The sequence below is a fragment of the Dasypus novemcinctus genome, chromosome 1 (genome assembly GCF_030445035.2).
Source record: "Dasypus novemcinctus isolate mDasNov1 chromosome 1, mDasNov1.1.hap2, whole genome shotgun sequence".
Taxonomy (NCBI): domain Eukaryota; kingdom Metazoa; phylum Chordata; class Mammalia; order Cingulata; family Dasypodidae; genus Dasypus; species Dasypus novemcinctus.
The window spans coordinates 78,796,707-78,816,309 of NC_080673.1; the positions used below are offsets into that span (position 1 = coordinate 78,796,707).

Consider the following 19,603-nt stretch of genomic DNA (forward strand, 5'->3'; position numbering starts at 1 on the left):
AAATACCAACCAAAATATTTTATCTATATTTTATAATGGAAAGACATATGATTGTTTAGACTAGAAATTTAGAAATTCAAAATTAGGAAACCTCTATTTCCCTAGATTTCCTTTTAAAAATACACATTTTTTTCCCTTCAACTTTTAAAGTCTATTTCAAATGACCTACTTTTAAACTGATTTTTAGTTAAGTGTGTCACACCTTGATGCAGTTGACTTAAAAATATTCCACTCCTTGCTATTTCTTTCTAAACTAATTATTTTATATTTAATCATTCTGACTAGTACAGGATATTTTCTCTAGAGAATAGAATCTCTTCTTTAATAGAAGAGTATGGAATTGTATAGTTTGTTCCGGGTATAAGAGGTTTATGTTATTTTACGTTTTTATGGGTGGTTAATAGTATTTATCAATGTAAGCAGCTCACTTCCTCCATTTAACATATTCTCCATATGCAGGTGAAAGGTCAGTGAGGAACGTCAAGAGCTCCTTAGGTTTCTCTGCTTCTTAGACAGGACTTCAAAGCATTATTAACAGATGGTCCACTCATTTGTAAAAGTCTCTAGGGAAAGCATTCACAGTTGTGTTTAGTCCTGTACCCATCTGTGTTATATCCCTTTGTCAGAAAAGTGTGTCTAGTATCTGTCCAAAAGTCTCTCCTGTTGTAACGTAAGTTCATTTCCTCTTTGTATAACGTTTGTTGATATGAGGAACAGCTGCTCACCATCTTCTGCATGACATCTTTTCACATGGATCAGCCCTTGTATATCAAATTGAATTCTTGGCTGCTATCAGAGTCTTGAGTAGAAAAACCCATGTTTGATTTGGGAAAGAGAATTTTTTGTCCTGGCTGGAAACATTGCACTGTAACAGTATTATTATTCATAAGTTGGCTCTGTCCTTGAAGTCGAGAATCAGGAGCTGATTTAAATTCAGGCATTTTAAAAATGAGGTTGATCCCTACTATGCAACAATTTGAAACATGTGCTCCAACACTGTCCTTAGAAATTGGCTATCTCACGTGAGCCTAATGCTGCTAAGTATAAAATGTGATCTTAATATCTCCGATAAAACATTGAAAGACCACTAAAAGAAACTACCCTTCTCCAAATGCTAATTGTTGACATATTTACATACAATACACAGGAGGCACTGCCAAAGGATTCATTTTCTTGCTGGCTGAAGGTTGGAGGCTCTCTTACATATCAGCTGAACTACCAGCTGCTGTGATGGTTAAATTCATACCTCAACTTGGCCAGGTTATAGTGTCCAGTTGTTTGGTCAAGTAAAACTGGCCTGTTACTGTGAGGATATTTCATGGATGTAAATCATCAGTAATTTGATTGCATCAATAGCTGATAAAATTTACAATTAACTAAGGGAATTGCCTTCAACTCAGAAAAGTTTCAACCAATCAGTTGAAGGCCTTAAATTTGCAATTTCCATGTCTTCTTCAGCCAGTCAGCTGCTTCTGGCAAATTCATTGAAACCTTCATTGGAGTTCCCAGTTTGCCACCTGATCTACAAAATACAGACTTGCCCATCCCCATAGCAGCACAAATCAATTCCTATAATAATCTCATAATATTTACATACATTTCCTGACAGTTCTTTTTCCTAGACCTAGAGAACCCTGATTAATACAGCTTCTCAGAGCTCTTAAAAACTGCCTACAGTTCCTTGCCATGTGAGTTCACCATCCCCTATCTCTCTCTCCATATATATAGACACATAATATACCTTCTATATGCATAAATTCCATTCCCCAACAGGGAGAAACCTGACTCCCATTACATACACAAATATATTTACTCATTTCTCTCAAGCCTAGAATATGCAGAATGTTATTTTAGAACTATACAAAAAACAGGTCTACTAATTAGAGTTCAATTTTTAAATAGATTTTTAGGTAAAATTTGCATAAAGTAATTTCGTTTGTGTACAATTTGATGAGTTTAACAAATGTACATACTCACGTGGCCCACGTTCCTCTCAAGTCACAGACTATTTCTATCACCCCAAAGTGTTCCTTCATGCCTCTTTTCAGTTGACTTCACCACAAAGGCAACCACTTTTCTAATTATTTTTATTTTAGGCTTGTTTTACCTATTCTAGAACTTCATTTAAATCAGGGGTTCTTAACAAGGAGTCTGAGAGCTTGAATTTAAATTTAAAGAAACATCATTCTTATGGGGATGTGTTGGTGCAGGTGTGATATATTTATTTAATAATACCCAGAAAGTGTGGACTTAGTAAAGGGTCCATGGTTTTCACCTGACTGGCAAAGGGTCTGTGGAACAAAAAAGGTTAAGAACCCCTGATTTAATTGGAATCATACAATTATGTATTATTTTGTGTACATATTTTTTATTATAATCACCCATATTGGTGACTATATTAGTAGTTCATTCCTTTTTATTGCTGAGTAATATTCCATTTGATAAACATATCAAAACTTTATCCATTCTCCTTTGAGACACCTAGGATTTTTGGAATTTTTAGTTATTAACAATAATGCTATTGTGATTATGTTTTTGCAAGTATTTTTGGAGACATAATTTTTTATTTCTTTTGAGTAATTATGTAGGAATGAAATTAATAGGGAAAAATGTAGGTACACAAAAAAAATGCTGTACTTGTTTCCAAAGTGGATTTCCACCCCTACTTCCTACCAGCAATATACCACAGTGCTAGCTGTTACATAGGCAACAAGAAACAACATTGGGTGTTGCCAATTTTGTATCTCATTGTGGTTTTTAATTCTTATTTTCCTGAAGACTAATGGTGTTAAGCACCTTTACTTGTGCTTAGTGGTCACTCACATATCTTCGTTTGTAAAGTGTCTGCTTAAGCCTTTCACCAGTTTTTCTCTCATGAATGTGCTTGTCTTTTTATTATTGAGTTGTGGAAATTTTTCATATGTTATGGAGAAAAGGGCCCAGCCTGCTTTATAATTTTTTTAACAAATCAATTTTTTGATACACAGTAATAGAGCATAAATCAATCCAAAGTGTACAATGAATGGTATTTGGTATAATCATATAGTTGTGCATTCATAACTTCAATCATTATTAGAGCATTTTCATTATTCCAATAATAATAATAACAAACAAAAACCTATCAACTGTCATTCTTTCTATGCTTCCCCTTGCTTTATAATTTTTAGTGTATAATTCTTGTACATATTTTGCTAAATTTATCCTTAAGTAGTTCATGTTTTTAATACTATTGCAAACAGTATTATTTTCTAATTGTGTTTTCCAGTTGTTCATTACCAGTATACAGAAATGCAATTGAGTTTTGTATATTGACCATTTATGCTGCAATCTTGCTAACTCACCTCTTTTAGTAGTTACTTCATAGAGGCCTTATGGTATTCTTCATAGACACTCATGTCTGCAAACAAAGTTTTACTATTTCCTTTTCAGTCTTTAGGCTTTCTAATTTCTGTAGTTTGTTTTTTTACACTGGTAAGAACATCTAGTACCATGTGAACTGAGGTGGTGAGAGCAGACTTCCTGCCCTGTTTCCAATCTTATGGAGAAAGCACTCACTTTTACCATTAAGTATAACTAAGTTTTAAAAATACTTCCCCTTTATCAAATTGAAAATTTTCCTTTATTCTTTGTCTGTTGAGGTTTTTTTTTTAATCGTGAATGGATATTAAATTTTGTCAAATGCTTTTTTCTGCATCAATTTTCTCCTTATTTTCTCCTGATAGTCTATTAAATGATGAGTTGCATTAGGTGATTATCAATGTTAAACCAACCTTATGTTCCTGGGATAAATTATGTTTAGCCATGGGATTTATTCTTTTTAATATACTGCTGGATTCAATTCGCTAATAATTTATTAAGAACTTTTATATGAGTTTCATGAGGGATATTGATTTCTTTAAAATCTTTCTCACATTTTAGTTTCAGGTTTATTTGAGCTTAATGAAAAGCATTTGTGTAAGATTGGTATTATTTTTCCCTTAGATAGGTGATCAAATTCACCAGTGAAACTATTTTAACCTTAAGTTTTCCTTGTAATAAGGTTTTTGATTTTAAATTCAATGTATGAATGACTTTTGTTTCTGTCATCTTGTGTCAGTTTTGGTTAGTCATTCTTTTCAAGGAATTCATCCATTTCATCTAAATTGTTGAATTTTTTTAGCCTGAAGTTGTTTAGTATACTTTTTGATTTTATCTTATGCATTACAGTAATAGACAGTAAAGATAAGACTCTTTCAACTTGTGTCCTCTTTTTTATGGAAAAGGAATTTATAATCCATGGTTTTGATTTTCCACTTGTGTGACCAAAATATTTAACAGTAGAAGTAGGTAAAAAATAGATCATGTAGAGCCTTGTAAGTCATATTAGGAAGTTTAGATTTTATTGGGAATACATTGGAGGGCTTTCCTCTTCTCATTTGCTTATTGTAAATAGTATTAGCAGTAATTTTCAAGTTGTTTCTCGGAAATGTTTTCTTTACTTATTTTTCTACTCATTCTAAAACAAGATTTGAAGATGCTTAGAGTAATCTTACCAACATATTATTAAGAAAACAAAATAATTTAGAAAATCAGGATAAGTAATAAAATGGAGTGTTCCGGGTGATAACAATTCAAAATATGCTGACCTTTAAGTACCTGAAGTTGCAGGAAGTATGTTCCAAATTTTATCTGAGCTTCCCAGAACCCAGAATAGTTTGAAATCACCCCTCCCATCCCAATCCCTTGCAATATGCTCCCCTCAGGTACCAGGCCTTCCCGGTAACCTAAATCCACCACCTACACTACACAGAATTGAGATTCCCAGGTTATCTATTTAATTGCGTGTTTCTGTGTAGTGAGTAATGTCTTACATTCTTGCCAAGAGTATTTTGAAAGGAGTTTGTTAAAAGTATGTCAGCTACAACACTCTGGGTATATCACTGCTAACGGTGTCATTCACACGTTGTGAAACATATAACTTGAGATTTAGTTCTGCCAAAAATAATTAGGTCATTGAAAATACCATATTAAACTGCCAAAGCAGGACAGGGAGATGGGGAAGAAGACAAAGCGAAAGATTAAAAAAGCAATTCCTTTTTACAAAGCTCGACAGGGTTAGGACAAGATAAAGTAGGAAGGCTGAGCACTTTGATTCTTATTTTGAGGAGGGCGTTAATTCCAATTAAATAAAATGATGAGTTAATTTAAAAATGTGCTAATTGGGTGAGGAGTACAACAAAGTAACTAACTGTTCTCCACTGTACCGTGTAGCGCCGGTGCGCTCGACTTAACCGCCATGCGCGGAGGTGTCCTTATTTCTTTCTTTATACACAAAGCCCCATGATTATTTAGTTTACTTTTCTTTTTCTAGAAAATCAGCGATGAAAAGGGCGTGTTTTATGCGATGGGTAAAAGCATTTATTACTACTACTATTATTAATATTGAGCACAGGTAAGGCTTTGTTAGAAATTACCACCCTCAACACTTGGCTTGCGTCTCCTTTGGATTCAGAACGGTGTCTGTCTTGATGCCTCGCGGCCCCAACTCTCCTCGCCCGGGCGCGGTCAGCGGCTGGGGCTCTTTGCACCGCGGCACCGACTGAGCTAGGAGTGAGCCGACGGGCCAAGGAGTACGGGTAGAGGGAAGCGAGGCGGTACAGTCCTTACTCTCCCAGGCCCAAGAAACAGCGCCCCGGTTAGCAACAACTCTCACCTTTAGGTGAGACTTGCCCTTGCTCTCGCCTTCTGGACTTGGGAGGGGTCTCCGCACACTACGACTTTCCCCTTCCTAGAGCGGGACACTGCGAACACTCAGTCACCTTTGCGCTCTCCCGAGGAGCCGACTCGGTTTATAGCGCACCCCAGCGGCCGCGAGGTCTCCTTCTCGCTGCGGCCACTCGGCTGTGGGTGAGTTAGCTGGTCGCTGCCGCGGCGGCCACGGGACGGAGAGCCTGCTTGAGCCCGTCTTGGCCCGACCTCCGGGAAAGCGCGGGATCGCTGCGCCGGGGGCCCCGCCCGCCACACCTGGAGCCCTGCAGAGCGGGAAGAGCCGGGCGGGAGGCTGGCCCGGCTCTGGGCAGCCTCTCCTAAAAGCCGGTCCGACCGGTGCAAGGACGGGGGAGTGTCTCGAGGCAGCGTCCTGCTCCTCTGAGGGAGGGACCCCAGTTGGGGTGGAAAACGATCACCAGGGAACTGCAGAGCCGCGCGACACCGACCATGGAACCCGGCGGCCCTGGCTCCCGGCGGCCGCAGCAGCAGCGGGACCAGGACTCGATCGAGGCGTGGCTGGACGATCACCAGGACTTTACCTTTTCTTACTTTGTTAGGAAAGCCACCAGGTAAGAAGAGTACCCACGGAAGACTCAGCTGGGGCATGGAACTTGACCTGGGGTTGCTCTACTTGGGACTACTCCTTATCCTCCACTTTTCTCTTCATTCACCATTAAACAATTCCCGTTTCCCAGCCCTTTTCTTTTGAGGTAGTTCCTTGGTCCTATTAGGGATAGATAACTCGACTTTAGAGTGACCACAGTCGAAAATCGAAGCCTCGGATTCGACACAACTTGCCCACCCAGTTCAAATACCAAAAAGAAAAAAAAGTATGGGCCGCCCCCCCAATCCCCGCCCACCTTGGGGCAAGATTATTTACATACACCCGCGCTCGCGGGCCTTATTCCAGCTCCTCTCCTGTCTTCGGGTTCCCATAAATCCTTCTAGCGAAAACAAAACAATTTTTGAGCCCCTTCCCTGCAGCTCCGGAAGCACCGTTTCCAACTCGGTCCCAGTGGCTCCGCTCCTCCCCCGTCCCCCCTAGCCCGGGCCTTGGCGGGGCGGGCAAGTGGGGGTAGGGGCGAGACCACGGGGAAGCCCGAAGGCAGCAACATGCCGGAACCTTCCCAGAGTGAGTGCGCTCGCCTTTTGCCCACTTCCAGATCCTCAGCGCGCTCCTTCTTTCACTCGAGCTTTCGCAGAAGGCGTTGCCACTGAGAGGAGGGGCTCCGCTGAGGGGTTCCCGGCGCGCACACAAAGGGCGCGGGGGAGGCGCGGCAGGGAGCTGACCACCGTGAGCTCACTGCTCCCACGCGGCCCGCGTCGACCCCTAAGGCCAGCTCTGTGGTCGGGAGCCAAGGTCAAGGGCGGTTGCTGTGAAGGGCCGTGAGGTCTTTTTGGAGGCGGCTGCTTAGGAGCCAGCAGGGCGCGCGTGGGAAACGCTCACTGAAGAGTTGGGGGGGGGGGGGGGGGAATTGAGGCTTGGAGCAGAGGGACGAAAAGGGAGAAACGGAGAGTTAGGTCGCCCTAAGCCTGAGGAGTTGGTGCGGAGCCGGAGCCCTGACCGGAGTCTTGCGCGCCTTCTCCGGCTGACGCCTGGACGCAACCCTTTGGGGGAGGGTTCGAGCCTCGGCGGCTGAGACTCCCGGCAGCCGCCATCTGGCAGCCGATGCTGGCCGCCGCGGCCCGGGGAGGGGGACGCACGCGGGACGGTGATGGTGGAGGAGCCCGCCGGGGCTCGGCGCCGGGCTCCCACTAGCCGGCGCGCGGCCGCGACTTTGCCGGGCGCTCCCCGCCAGGGGGCGAAGCAGCGCCGAGCGAGCGGGCGGCGAGGCGGAGGCGGCGGGGGCCGTAAGGGAGCGGGCTCTGAGTTGCCGGCAGCACCTGGTAAAGTCGTCGCCCCCGGCGCCTCCTGGAGTCCGAGATCCGCGGCAGCCGCATGGTCTGCACCTCGAACTTCGCAGGTTTGCTATGTTGCCCTTTGGAGACAAAACCAGGTACTTGCTCCAGCATCCCCCCCTCCCTTCCCCACTATTCCCGTGGGCGCGGCGGGGACCCGGCGTTGGAGCGGTTGCGCCTCAGTGAAAATGCACTGTGTGACATTGGACTTCCTCCTCTCTCTTTCCGGTGTATTACTTTGGGGTCTTCGGTGGGGCCATTATTTTAATCTTGATTCTCCTAACGAACGTCCGAAGTTGGTGTCGATTTGATACTTTACGGGTTTTTTGATGCCGCCGACAGCTCGGGACAAATCTCTCTTCTGTTTAATTACCCCGCCCTCCTTTTTAAAAACCTCCTTTCCACCTTTCGCCTTCTTCCTTCAAAACTCCTAAATCAGGAGCAGCCAAAGGGTAGATTCAGTGGCTAACCCTGAAAGGAAAGTGGGTTTCTTTTCAAGGACACTTTTCTCCGAATTTGGGGTGGGACACTAGGGTCATCTAGGTCTGGGATTATCGATTGCAATGGGCTGACAGTTTTCAGAGGTCACCTGCTAGTCGAGGCCATCTGTCCCGAGTTTCCTTTCATCCTTGCACACTCCCACCCTTCTGCTTTCACTGAATTATAGCGAATAGAATGGGGAGCGGGGAGAACTGGGCTGATTTTTTTTAGTGTATGTTTGGTGAGGGGTGCTCTTTGGTGTTTTTTAGGCAAATTGTAAGTTTAGAGGAGAAAGTTATTTACTTAATACTACAGCATAAATGCTCTTGTCTTTTTTCTCCCCTCTTCCTTCAAAGATGCAAACCTTGGGGAGATGTTTGGTGCTAGTTTTTGACTGGTCATAGATAAAAAACACTTTATTTTTCAGGGCCTGCCAAAACATAAAGTCTAGTAACACTTTATTAGAAAATAACTTGAAATTGAATTGTTACATTTATTTCCCTTTTTCTTTCAAGTAGTGTAGGGTTAAAATTACATTTTTCAAAATTACACTGCTATTGTGTAAAATTTGGATTATCTGAGATTCCATGAAAAGACTTGTTTTCCAGTTAGAGTTTACATAATTATAGTTAATGTTGTCAATAACTGAGCTCTTTTAGTGATATGTATATATAAAGTCTTAAGAAAAGAGTTTATATTAAGTTGGAAAATGAAGGCCCAAAGTATCTAAAAATAGTACAGGCCCTAATTTTAAGGAGTTATATAAAGATATAAAGTGCTGAAAGTTTTCTGTTAGAATATAATCTAAGATCTTGTATGTAGTATAGCCAGAGGCTCTTTATGAAATGATATATTACATCCTGGGCTTATATTTCGGGGATATTAACTGGAGACTTTTTAAATAAGAATAAAAGGTTGGACATTTGTTGGTTATAAAAATGCCAAACTGCTATGTCCAGTGTGGATCGCATGATTATAGTAAAAGTTTATTGCATACTTAGTTGTTTTTTTTTAACCTAGAAGTTCACATTACTTTGCTTTTCTCCCTTTTTTTGTAAATGCAAGTGCAAAATGAATACCGTATGTGATTCAGAAGACCCATGGAGCAGAGTGGTTCTATAAGTGGAATTTGGCATTTTTTAAGATTCAAAATAAATTTAAGTTCACTGAGATTGCCTCTCTGTGCCAGTAAAAAGCCTTGCTGATGGAACTATTTCTACATTAGTTGATTTAATTGTTTTTGTTTGACGTTCAGGGCTTGCTTCTCTAGAAGGCTGTGTATGATCTGTACTCAGTGGTTTTCCTCAAAGAGGTTCTGGCATTCCTAAATTCTCATTTAAACACCTGTAAATTTCAGTGACCTTGAAGGCAGGTATGTTGCTGTGTTGTCTCCTGTAACTAATTTCAAATACAGAGCTAAGCACCTCATTAAAAGCTATAGTGTGGAGCAGAGAAAAAGATGCTTTATAGTAATCACAACTGTTTATGCCAGTTTGAGGGTGTCAGTTGAACAATTCATAACATAATCTATTGCATAAAGATTAATATGTGACCATTTAACCACAACATCTGGAAAACTCAAGCCCTCATACTCTAGACAACTTGCAGTCTTGCAGGCCTGAGATACTGTTAATTGAGGGTTTCCTAGTGCTAATCCCACTTAACAGCTGCTGTTATTCTTGACAGCATATTAGAATAATGTTACCTTTCATTAGGTACTAATCAGCTCTGTGACTGTGTGTAATGTTAAAATCATTTAGTATTGTAAGGGTGAGGGGATTGATTTTGCATTGTTTTGTTTTGTACCAGGCAAAAGCTTGAGAATATTTGGCGTATACTGGAAATAGGAGATACTAACTGAGGACACAGTTTTATGACCGCTTGGATCAAAGTCCAGAAACAGAAGTTTTATGTTCCCATGTAGTTTTCTGTGATAGATTTTTTTTGACACTGCAAAGGTATGATATATTATTAGTTGAGGTGCCAGTTCCTGTGTTTGGAATTATTTCGTTTTGCTTTTTCCTTTCCTTTTTTCTTGGTAATTATTCTTCTTATGTCTAAAAGCTCAAGCATTTTTATTTGCAAGGTGTTTATATTAAAATCAGACAGTGGATATAAGTATTGCTATCGACTTAAAAATCATTTCTAATATTATATAGGAAAATGAATTTTTCCACAGTTTTTAGACATGATTTTTTAAGCATATTTTTAAGCAGTTTCTGGTGTGAAGATAATAAAACCCTTTGGGCACTGACCAAATCTGACTTTGATATTGCTTATACTATTTTCATGATGGTAATTCTGGTGCAATAATGGCCTTTTTTCCTTGTGTTGTTGTTTATAACCAGTCTTTATAGTCAACTCTTAAGCTGCCTTTTTTAGTGCCCTTAAGCAGTCATGTGGATTGAATTCTTCCTGCCTGGAGCAGTCCATAGGAGCCCCTGAAATGATGTTTCACACATAGACACTCAGTCTGGGGTTCTCGAAGTTTTAAATTCAGACCCACTTAGGGTCTAAAACACGTGATCATAATTCTGGAAAATGTGGTAAAAATTATTGCAGTAGCAATTACTCATAGATAGATATGTTAGAATGTATTGAGTTGCTTAGCATAGCACCAAACTCAAATAGACTTATAAATGATACAGTAGTTGGTTCTTTCAGTTTGTGATCCTAAGATCTGTAGAAATTTTTTTTTTTTTTTTACGATTATGTCCTTAGCACCCTAAGATAAGCAATATTTTAGCATTTTGGTTATGCTGTGTATTTCCTTTTTACATAATTCTATCTAAACTGGTGATTTGACCTACTTCTCTGATATTTCTTTTAAAATATTTGATACTTCTTTCAAGTTGCATAGGTAAAGTTCATACCTTGATCCTTGTCAGGCTATAGAGAAGGTGTCTTACTAAGATCCTCCCCTTCCTCCCAACATGAAAGCACAAATTAACTTAGAACTTTCCTTGAACTTCCTAGTGGGTTTTAGTAATGCTCAGGAAATATTTATTTTGTATCTGAAAAGATTAAGCACAACTGCTTGCTATTTATTAGTTTATCCCAGTAAAACATTTTCCAAACTAATGATTTGTTAAATCTATTCATTGTTGTGTTGAGTTATATTTACTCTTTGTTCTAAGAGCCGATTGTAGGATAAAAACCTCTTGCTAAGGTAAAAACCTTTAGTAAGGACTGTAGCACAATTAAATAAATCACTGAGTTGATTGATAATGGAGGGTTGAAAATGACTAATTTCTGAATTTAGAATGCAGACTAGCTACTGTCTTTGCAGAACTTCCTGTGAAATTAGTTTAGCCACAGGGATGTAGATTGAGTTGACCAGTGTTACAGCTGATGTGGCCTTGGAAATATCTGTTATATCAGGTTCTCAGTAAAAAGTGCCTGTGAGCTACATACCTAGGAATAAAAATTGAAGAAAAATCTTCCATAGAAGTCATTCATTTGATATTTAGCTCTGTAATCTTAATTGCTGACTCGGTTTTCTCATTTTATTTTGAATTATATATATAGATATATTATCATGTAAGTACTTTATTCATTTTCTGTGAGTGGTAGGACTTTCTTTTTATTGCCAACCATGTGTTTGATACAGGTAAAGCAAATTGAGTGTTAAGTTCAGAATCATGTTGATAAATATTCTAAATCAGCTTTTAAAGAGCCCTTAATGGTTTGTATTTCTCTAGTTTTTAGATGGTAGTGAACATGATTTTTAAAGTCTTATATGCCATTGTTACCCTCAAGACTTTTTCCTTGATTCTAAATTGTATTGTAAGGTAAAGCTGACTGCAGATTATCTTCTGAATAACCTATTTATCTACAGATAAATTTAGGAAATAAATCCCCATTTATTTCATATCCCTAATACAATTATAAAAAATAAGAACCATCATTTGCCTACTCTGTGTTAAATACCAATGCTGAGGATATAAGAAAAGTAAAAAGCTTGATCTTTTGAGCTGACATAATAATTAAAATACACACATACACGCACACATAGGATCAGTGAACTTTAGAATTAGAGGGAGCCATATAATCCAGTCTTTCTCAAATTTTAGTAATGTATCCCTTTCAAAGAAAGACATTTTTATTGATCTCCAGTATATTAGAAAGTTTTGGTCACAAGCGAGAGAACTCTTACTCAAACTGGAAGGGAATTGACTCACATAATTGAAATGCCTGGGAGTTAGTTTGGCTGTGAATTCAGCTGATTAAATGCTCTCAGAATTCTTGCCCGTTTGTCTGTGCATGTACCTTTTGGTGTTGTTCTCTGTTGGCTTTATTCTTCGGCATGCTTTCTCCAGGTGTTGAAGAAGTTTCCTCGGGCTGTTATATAGGTTTGAAACCTCTGGTGTTAGGTAGATGCTTTCTTCTCATCATCCTCCCCAAATTACTCTGCCTTGCTTGGGTCATGTGCCTACCCTGGAGCCTTGTGACATCCAGGAGAGTAGGATTGTCATAGTACTCTGCTGGATCATGTAGCTCATAGCATAATACACCAGTGAGGAGGGGCAGTTCCCAAATTAATGTGGGCAGACCTAGATGTTCCAGGCATCTCCCACACCTAAAGTTGACCTCTTTCATTTTAATATTATTTAAATGTGGAAAATATATAAGTAGGTATAAATTAATCATGGTAACAAAGCAAAATAGATGTACAAGTTAGTGATAAGCAAAATGATAAAACCCCAGTCAAATGCAAATTCACAGCATTCTTGGAATCACTCATTCCACATTAAATATGGCGGTAACTGCCTGATGAAGGATTGGGTAAGGTCAGCTCGCCTTTGCTGCAGTTGCCTGTGATGAGTCATTTGTCCCACTGGATCTCTGAACAGTCATGAAACTTTCCTTCCTATAGCACAGCATGCCAGCTTTGTTTTTTTCCCTTGGTGTGAAAGCATAATTTGCATATTACATCTGCCTTTTTAATTTTTTCATGTATCCCAGAACCATTAGACTGCAGTGTGATTGTAAACACAAATGTAAACCTGAGCCCTAAAATTGTGCAGAGCATTATCTGATACAATATGGTCATCCAGATAATCCAAAGCATACTTCTTTCAGCTTTTCTTTGTTTAGTTTTAACTCTCATCAGTCTGAAATCACAAAATTAAAACATTTTCATGAAAAAACACACAGCTCTTCAAAACATATTTGTTTTGGACTGTCTGGTACTTCTCAGACCTGGGATTGAGAAATGCAGTTCTAGTCCATTCTCTCCCATATCTAAGAAGCAAAGCAAGTTAATTTGCATATTTACTGCCTAGATTACATTATTATGTTTTCTTTCGCTTGCAGGTTTTCCTTCATGGAACATCTTTCATACCATCTGATTGTGAATGCCCAGAAAATTACAAAACATTATGTCCCGTCCCACTCTCGGTCAAATTTGAATGTAAAACCATATGAAGCAATTCTGCATTTTATTTATATTTAGTCCTAGTAAGCTTCTCAGATGTTTTCATAGCTGGAGAAAGCTTGGAAGCACTAAATAACTTTAAACGAGCATTCACTTACCATGCCAGACCCAACTGTAACATCAGAATAGAGGTTTTTGGAAGATACTCTTGGAGGCCCACAGAATTTCTCCTGTTTCATTGATTACCCTCTTACGTGTCTGTCAAGCATTTATTCATCTAAACCATTGCTTGTCAACTGTGGATGTTGGCAGCATTTGGTGGGATACCTTTTTTTTGGCTATAAGTGGCTGTCCAGTACATTGCAGCAAGTTTAACCTCTCTGGGCCCCACATACTAAATGCTAGGAGCACCCCCACGATTGTGGCAGCAGATACACCCATGCATTTCCACATGCCCCAAGGGCTGGCACTACTGCTTGGTTGGGAACCACTGTTCGAAACCCTTGAAAATCTATTTCAGGTTTCTTTCCTTTTATCTTTTTAGTTGTTTGTGATGTCCCCTTGTGTACCATTTTCCCTTGAGAATCGTTTCTTTTCACTGTGTTAAATATATTTCTAACTTCAGTAGTCATTCCCTTACTCTGGTCAGTGAGAATATGAACACCAGAATAGAGGCTTTATAGACTTCCAGTGTCCTTCTCATTTGTTAGATCAATTATATTAATGGTTTGAGCAGAACCATTTGTGGAATCGTGTAAGATACTGGAAAGTGAATTGGGATGGGAGTTCAGTCTTGGATTTTGTTCCTAGGCTTACTATTAACATCGTGACTGGCCCAAGTTAGTAAACGTCAGCGATAGAAAATGGGGATTGGGAGTAGGTGAGGAATTGAGGTGGAGAGATTCTTAAATGAGTTTTAAAATCTCTTTTAGCTCTAAGAGTTCTTGATTTTCACCTGAAGAGCCAGAGTATCAGCTTCTCAGATTGAATGGTTTTGTTCCCTAAATATGTTTCTGAGGATGAGTAGTGGATCCGGGTCAGATTGTGCAAACAGCATAACTAAAACTGCATAAAATAAGGATCCAAGAGTTGGGAAAACATCTAAGTTTCTTTTTTTCATGTGAGTTATTTTTGTGTTTTTCCTACAGATAATTTTAGCAAATTTCCATACAAAAATTATCCATCCCTTTCCACACAGAAAATTTAGTACACTCTTTGTAATTAAAGTTTTAGTGATTAATTCATGTAGTTGATGAAAAAAACACTGAAAACAAAGAAAAAAGAGCACTGTTTTATGGCGGACTAAAAAATATGCATATGCATTGTTTTATGGATCATTCAGGGCCTACAGTTTTTCATGGTGTTTTATGTGAGACACCTTGTAAATCTCCCCAAAAGTTACTGCTAAAGGGACTTGCTATATTGCCATCCTTAAGGCAAGGCATCATTCCACTTTTGGACTTTCCACAAGCACGCACGCCCCTTCGGTTAAGAACTAAAATTAACCAGCTTTAATCTCCAAATCACCTACTGCAGAGTGCTGAGCATTGTTTTTATCAAGTATTAAAATCAAGCCCCAATTTAACGTTATGGTTATTATAGAATATTAAGGCTCTCATCATAGATAATTTATTGTGTATTATTTCATACTTGTTTTCAAGCAGCTTTATTTTATTTCAGAATTAATAATAAAGTTCCTCAAATCTGTAACTTATTTCTGGAAAATTAGTAATTTCTATTTAGTAATGGACAAATAAGGACCTTCTTGAGTACATTTTGCTTAATTAAATGTTCAGCTTCTAGTCTTTATGTAGAATTCAGAAAATTATGTCATAGGTAAAGTATAGTTACTGATCTGGGGAGTCCATGTTTTTTCACTTCTAATTTGAGAATATACATTTAAGCAACCCCCATCATTCTATATGAGGTGTTTCTGTAGAGAAATGAATGCTTTTAAACTAAGGGCTTAATAAAAAGCAGTAGCTAACATCTAATTGTTATTCCGTAGAGGCCTAGAGAGTAAATTCTCTTCATTTTTACCAAAAAGTTCATCAGTTCAAAATATACTCCCTTTAATATTCTTTAAAACTTAAAACTTAGAAGCAATAACTACCATGTATTAGCCACTTCCTGTGTACTAGACACTATGCTTTCACTTTAAATACAGCATTCCTTTACGTTTCTTAAGAACCCTATGAGGTAAATGCCATTAGTTCTATTTACAGAGAGTTAATAATGCACCAAAGGCCATACTCTTAGAGCTAGTTGTGGGGTTGAAGCCTCGTTCTAGCCCACTTAGGTCTCTTAACCAACACCATGCTCTACTGAAGTTTGGTGTCAGCATTAATGAAAGTAAGCAGAAGCTTCTAGATTCAGTGCCATGGGGAACCTCACTCAGGAAGAGGTGAAAGCTTCTCCTAGGCCTATTAGTTTTATACAAACACATTACTTAATGATGAGCCTAGAGAATAATTTTAAAGTATAAAAAATGGGAAATCTCAAATAACATTTTAAAATAGGGTGGCTGAAAATGTAGATAGTAGGTCATTGCAATTATAATTTTAGTATTAGAACACAAATACCCTAAGCACAGTGTATGTTCAAAGAATTTTTATCCTTTGATATGCTATTTTAGGCAAGAGTACAAAACACATTGATTAGTTGCTTTACAACAGGGATTTTTAACAAGGGGTCTGTGAGATTGAATTGAAATTCAAAAGAACATTATTCTTGTGGGGACAAGTTGGTATGGGTGTGATATATTTATTAAACAATAAACAGTATAGTGTAGTAAGGGATCTGTGGTTTTCACCTGACTGGCAAAGGGGTCCGTAGAACAAAAAAGGTTAACAAGTACGTTTCATCTTTTTTTTTTTTTTTTTTGACTCTTGAGGGTTATTATGTTTCTATCAAAATTTTACTTTGCCTTGTAAATTTTTCTTTTTCCTTACTTTTCTAAATGCCAAGGAATTTTCTGTAAAATCTGGACAATATATTAAAATTGTTTTTCTTTCAATACATCTGGAATACTAAATATATATTTTAAAGCATTTCTGTATTTTTCAAGATTCAATTCATAAGATGAATGAGTAGTCTGACTTTGGTAGAAATAAAATTATTGCTGCTTGGAGCCCCTGTGGACACAGGTTTGTGTGTGTTGTACATATGCTCCTTTTGCTAATCACATTTAGCAGCTGTGGAAGAGCTTGCATCCCTCTGCCCTGTCAATAAATACCACATGTCCCGTTTAACACTTCTAGGTAATAGGCATTTGAAAGAAGCTGTAGCTTATTGAGATTCGTGGAAATTCTTAGAACACGAACTATAAGTTGTAGTTTTCTTTACTGTGATAAGATTTTTATTACTAATCTTGAGTGAAATGAGAATTGGAATGGGAGTTAAGTTTTGAATCTTCATAGAGTATGTGCCATACAGTACATTTTTCAAGTAATTTTTACTTGAAATAAGTAATATCAATTTATGAAATTTTTAAAGAGTATAAAATGATATGCACCCAATATGCAAAACTTAAAGCTGTTTAAATAGCCATAAAAATAGATATTACTAGCTTGACACCATTTAATTTAATCAACTTATTTGGGTCTGTTTATCCTTTTTAAAATGGCATACTTTTCAACTGCTTCAAAAAATGTGAACACAGGATATATAAAATGAAATGTGTAGTAGCATTTTATTTCTCTCATGTGTATAGTTTTGATGAAACAAACTCTTTTGTTAGGCTCATTGTAAAAATTCACCTTCTAAGCTTCGTCCCCACCCATATCACCCCAGAAATCCTTTGATCTTTTTTATCATTCATGAATGAATTTATTCATCCACCCCTCTCTCCACCGTGTATCACTGAAGTCCCAAAACGTCTGACAATGAAAATATCAGGCTTAGCCTTTTCCTGCAGCAGCTCCACTAACTGGGCTGCTGGGCCTTTGAGTGGCCTTTTGAGTGTATGAACTTATTTGGTTTTGCTGGACCTTCCACCCACATTGTAACTTGATCTTGAAGGATACAATGCTGTGTTAGTGCTATACAGAAGCCTCTTGAGATCAAAATGTGTTCACCATTATTCTTAACAGCACTGATTTTTATAATAAATAGTCATTGCATGAGCAGTTTGAGCTGGAAGAGGCTTCTCTAAAGAAGAATAAGATAGTATACTTTGGATTAGATTCATTGCTTAAAAATATTTGATATTTAAAATTTAAGTCACATTTATGACAAGAACTTGTGGCAAGCTTTTGGCAACTTCCATTTGGCTTTATTTCCACTAATCTAATTAATATCAATCCTTCGGGTTTGTTGCTTGCTTGGAATAGGTCAGGGAAAAGTGTACTTTATTAGTCCTAAGTGTACTTTATTACATCAGCTATAGTCATGCGAGTTTGAAACTACAGATGTTATATGCATTAGTGTTACCTGAGAGTAATAACTACCAACGTTGGTTTTGGTTCACTCCAGGGTTTTTCCAGTTATTTTAAGAAACATTGTAAACGTAAAAAAAGACCAAACAACTACATTCAATTTATTCATTAAAAAATGTGTATAGTACATCTCATTTTTGAGGCAAGAAATGTTTTTGTGAAATAAAGTGAGGTAAAAAATAAGTGATTAGATGATATAAACAGATTTTGCTGAGAAGAGAGAGAACGATTTCAATGGGATGCTAAACATCAGGATCTTGTCATCAATTATGAATTCTTGGCACCAATTTTCATTGCTTTTCCCTTGACCATGGCTTTATTTCAAGTGTCTAGGACTTGCTGTCTTTCGTTTAATAGCCTTGTAAAAGTTCAGTCAACTGAAAGACTTCAAGAGGGCCGCTCTGCTTTCTGATTGCTCCCAGGTTTGCTGGGCATTTAGCAAGGGTGTGCTCATAAATGAAAGTGGAGAGTCTCTAAATTAGTGGTGCTGGTAGCAAAGGGTAAAAATAACTCTGTGGAGCTGGTGTCCTTTTTGTTCTTTTTGTTCACATAGTTAGGGTGTAATTTAAACTTCTTCTTTTTGAAAAACTTAGTGAAGTTCTGTAAAGAATGGCATTTTAACTTATTCTCTTTGGCTGAGGACTCTGAGTGTACAGAGTTACATGCACAAAGCCTATTTCCAGGCCAGCTCTGCCTGTGAGCTTGTACCGCCAGGGACACAACTTTTTTTCTTCATCCTTTCTTAATTCTCTTGGCTGATATCTAAGCATAAATGAACAGTCATGGCTCCTTACCTCGACCCCTCATCTCTGAAAGGAGTACAAAGGTTATTGTAGATAACAGAAGCGTACATTTTGGGAGAAGATTTGGAATACTTTCACAAGTATTTCCTAATTGACTCATATATCAACCCTGTGAGACTAGTGAAGAAGCAAGGGGCTATTTAACCCCTGCTTAATAGTGAGGAAGCTGAGGGGAAAGAGGTTAAATGAATTGACTGAACAAATGACCACCTCCTGGCTGTTGATAAATATAACCAGTCTGTGGGGTTCTTAATGGCCCTGTAAAACAGCCGTCTGATTTTTTTACATCTAAAGAACTTGAGCTGCAGAGAAAATGAACCCCGGAGAAGTTTCAGTTGGTTCAGTATCACTCTTTGTAGTGTATGGCTGGGACTAGAATTATCTCCTCATTGCCAGTTTGCCATTCTTGACTTTATACCCTGCTGAAGATTTCAGGTCAGCACCTTACACTTCATAAAGAGGTCAGAATTGGTAGTAGTTACTCCCGTTTTAAAGAGGATGAAACTACATTTCAGAGGAAGAAAATGGTTGACTACTGGTTATACGTCCCATTGGTGGCAAATGCTAAGATTAGAACCCAGGACTCACTGCGGAACGGCACAGCCTTCTGATGCTTTGTAAAGTTGCAAGAATTTTTAACGTTTGTTAAAAAGTTATTTTTTAAACTATTTTTTAAACTATTGTTTGTCTTGCTTTCAGTATTTGCAGTCCTCCTCTGGATAGGGATGGCAGTCTTCAGAGTAACCAGACACTATTGGGTTAAGCTTTTCACTCTTAGCAGGGCTTCCCATGTTGCACACAATTGCTTTTTTATATTGTACTTATTGTCTCTTCCCACAATTGTGACTGTAGCCCGAGGG

At 38.5% G+C, this 19,603-nt stretch overlaps 1 protein-coding gene across 5 annotated transcripts in view; it reads left to right on the forward strand.

The window, feature by feature from the left end:
* The first annotated feature begins 5,563 nt into the window (after positions 1 to 5,563).
* PDE5A (phosphodiesterase 5A) overlaps positions 5,564 to 19,603 on the forward strand; it is a 160,605-nt gene continuing 146,565 nt past the window's right edge. The window contains exon 1 of one of the 5 annotated variants that reach the window (XM_004479025.4): positions 5,564 to 6,317. In XM_004479025.4, the coding sequence (XP_004479082.1) occupies positions 6,196 to 6,317 (122 nt within the window). In that variant the 5' untranslated portion in view covers positions 5,564 to 6,195. Of the gene's footprint in view, positions 6,318 to 6,651; positions 6,881 to 7,549; positions 7,746 to 19,603 lie in introns of those variants that run through there. The other 4 variants (XM_004479026.4, XM_004479028.5, XM_058293352.2 and 1 more) reach the window with 4 other exon arrangements.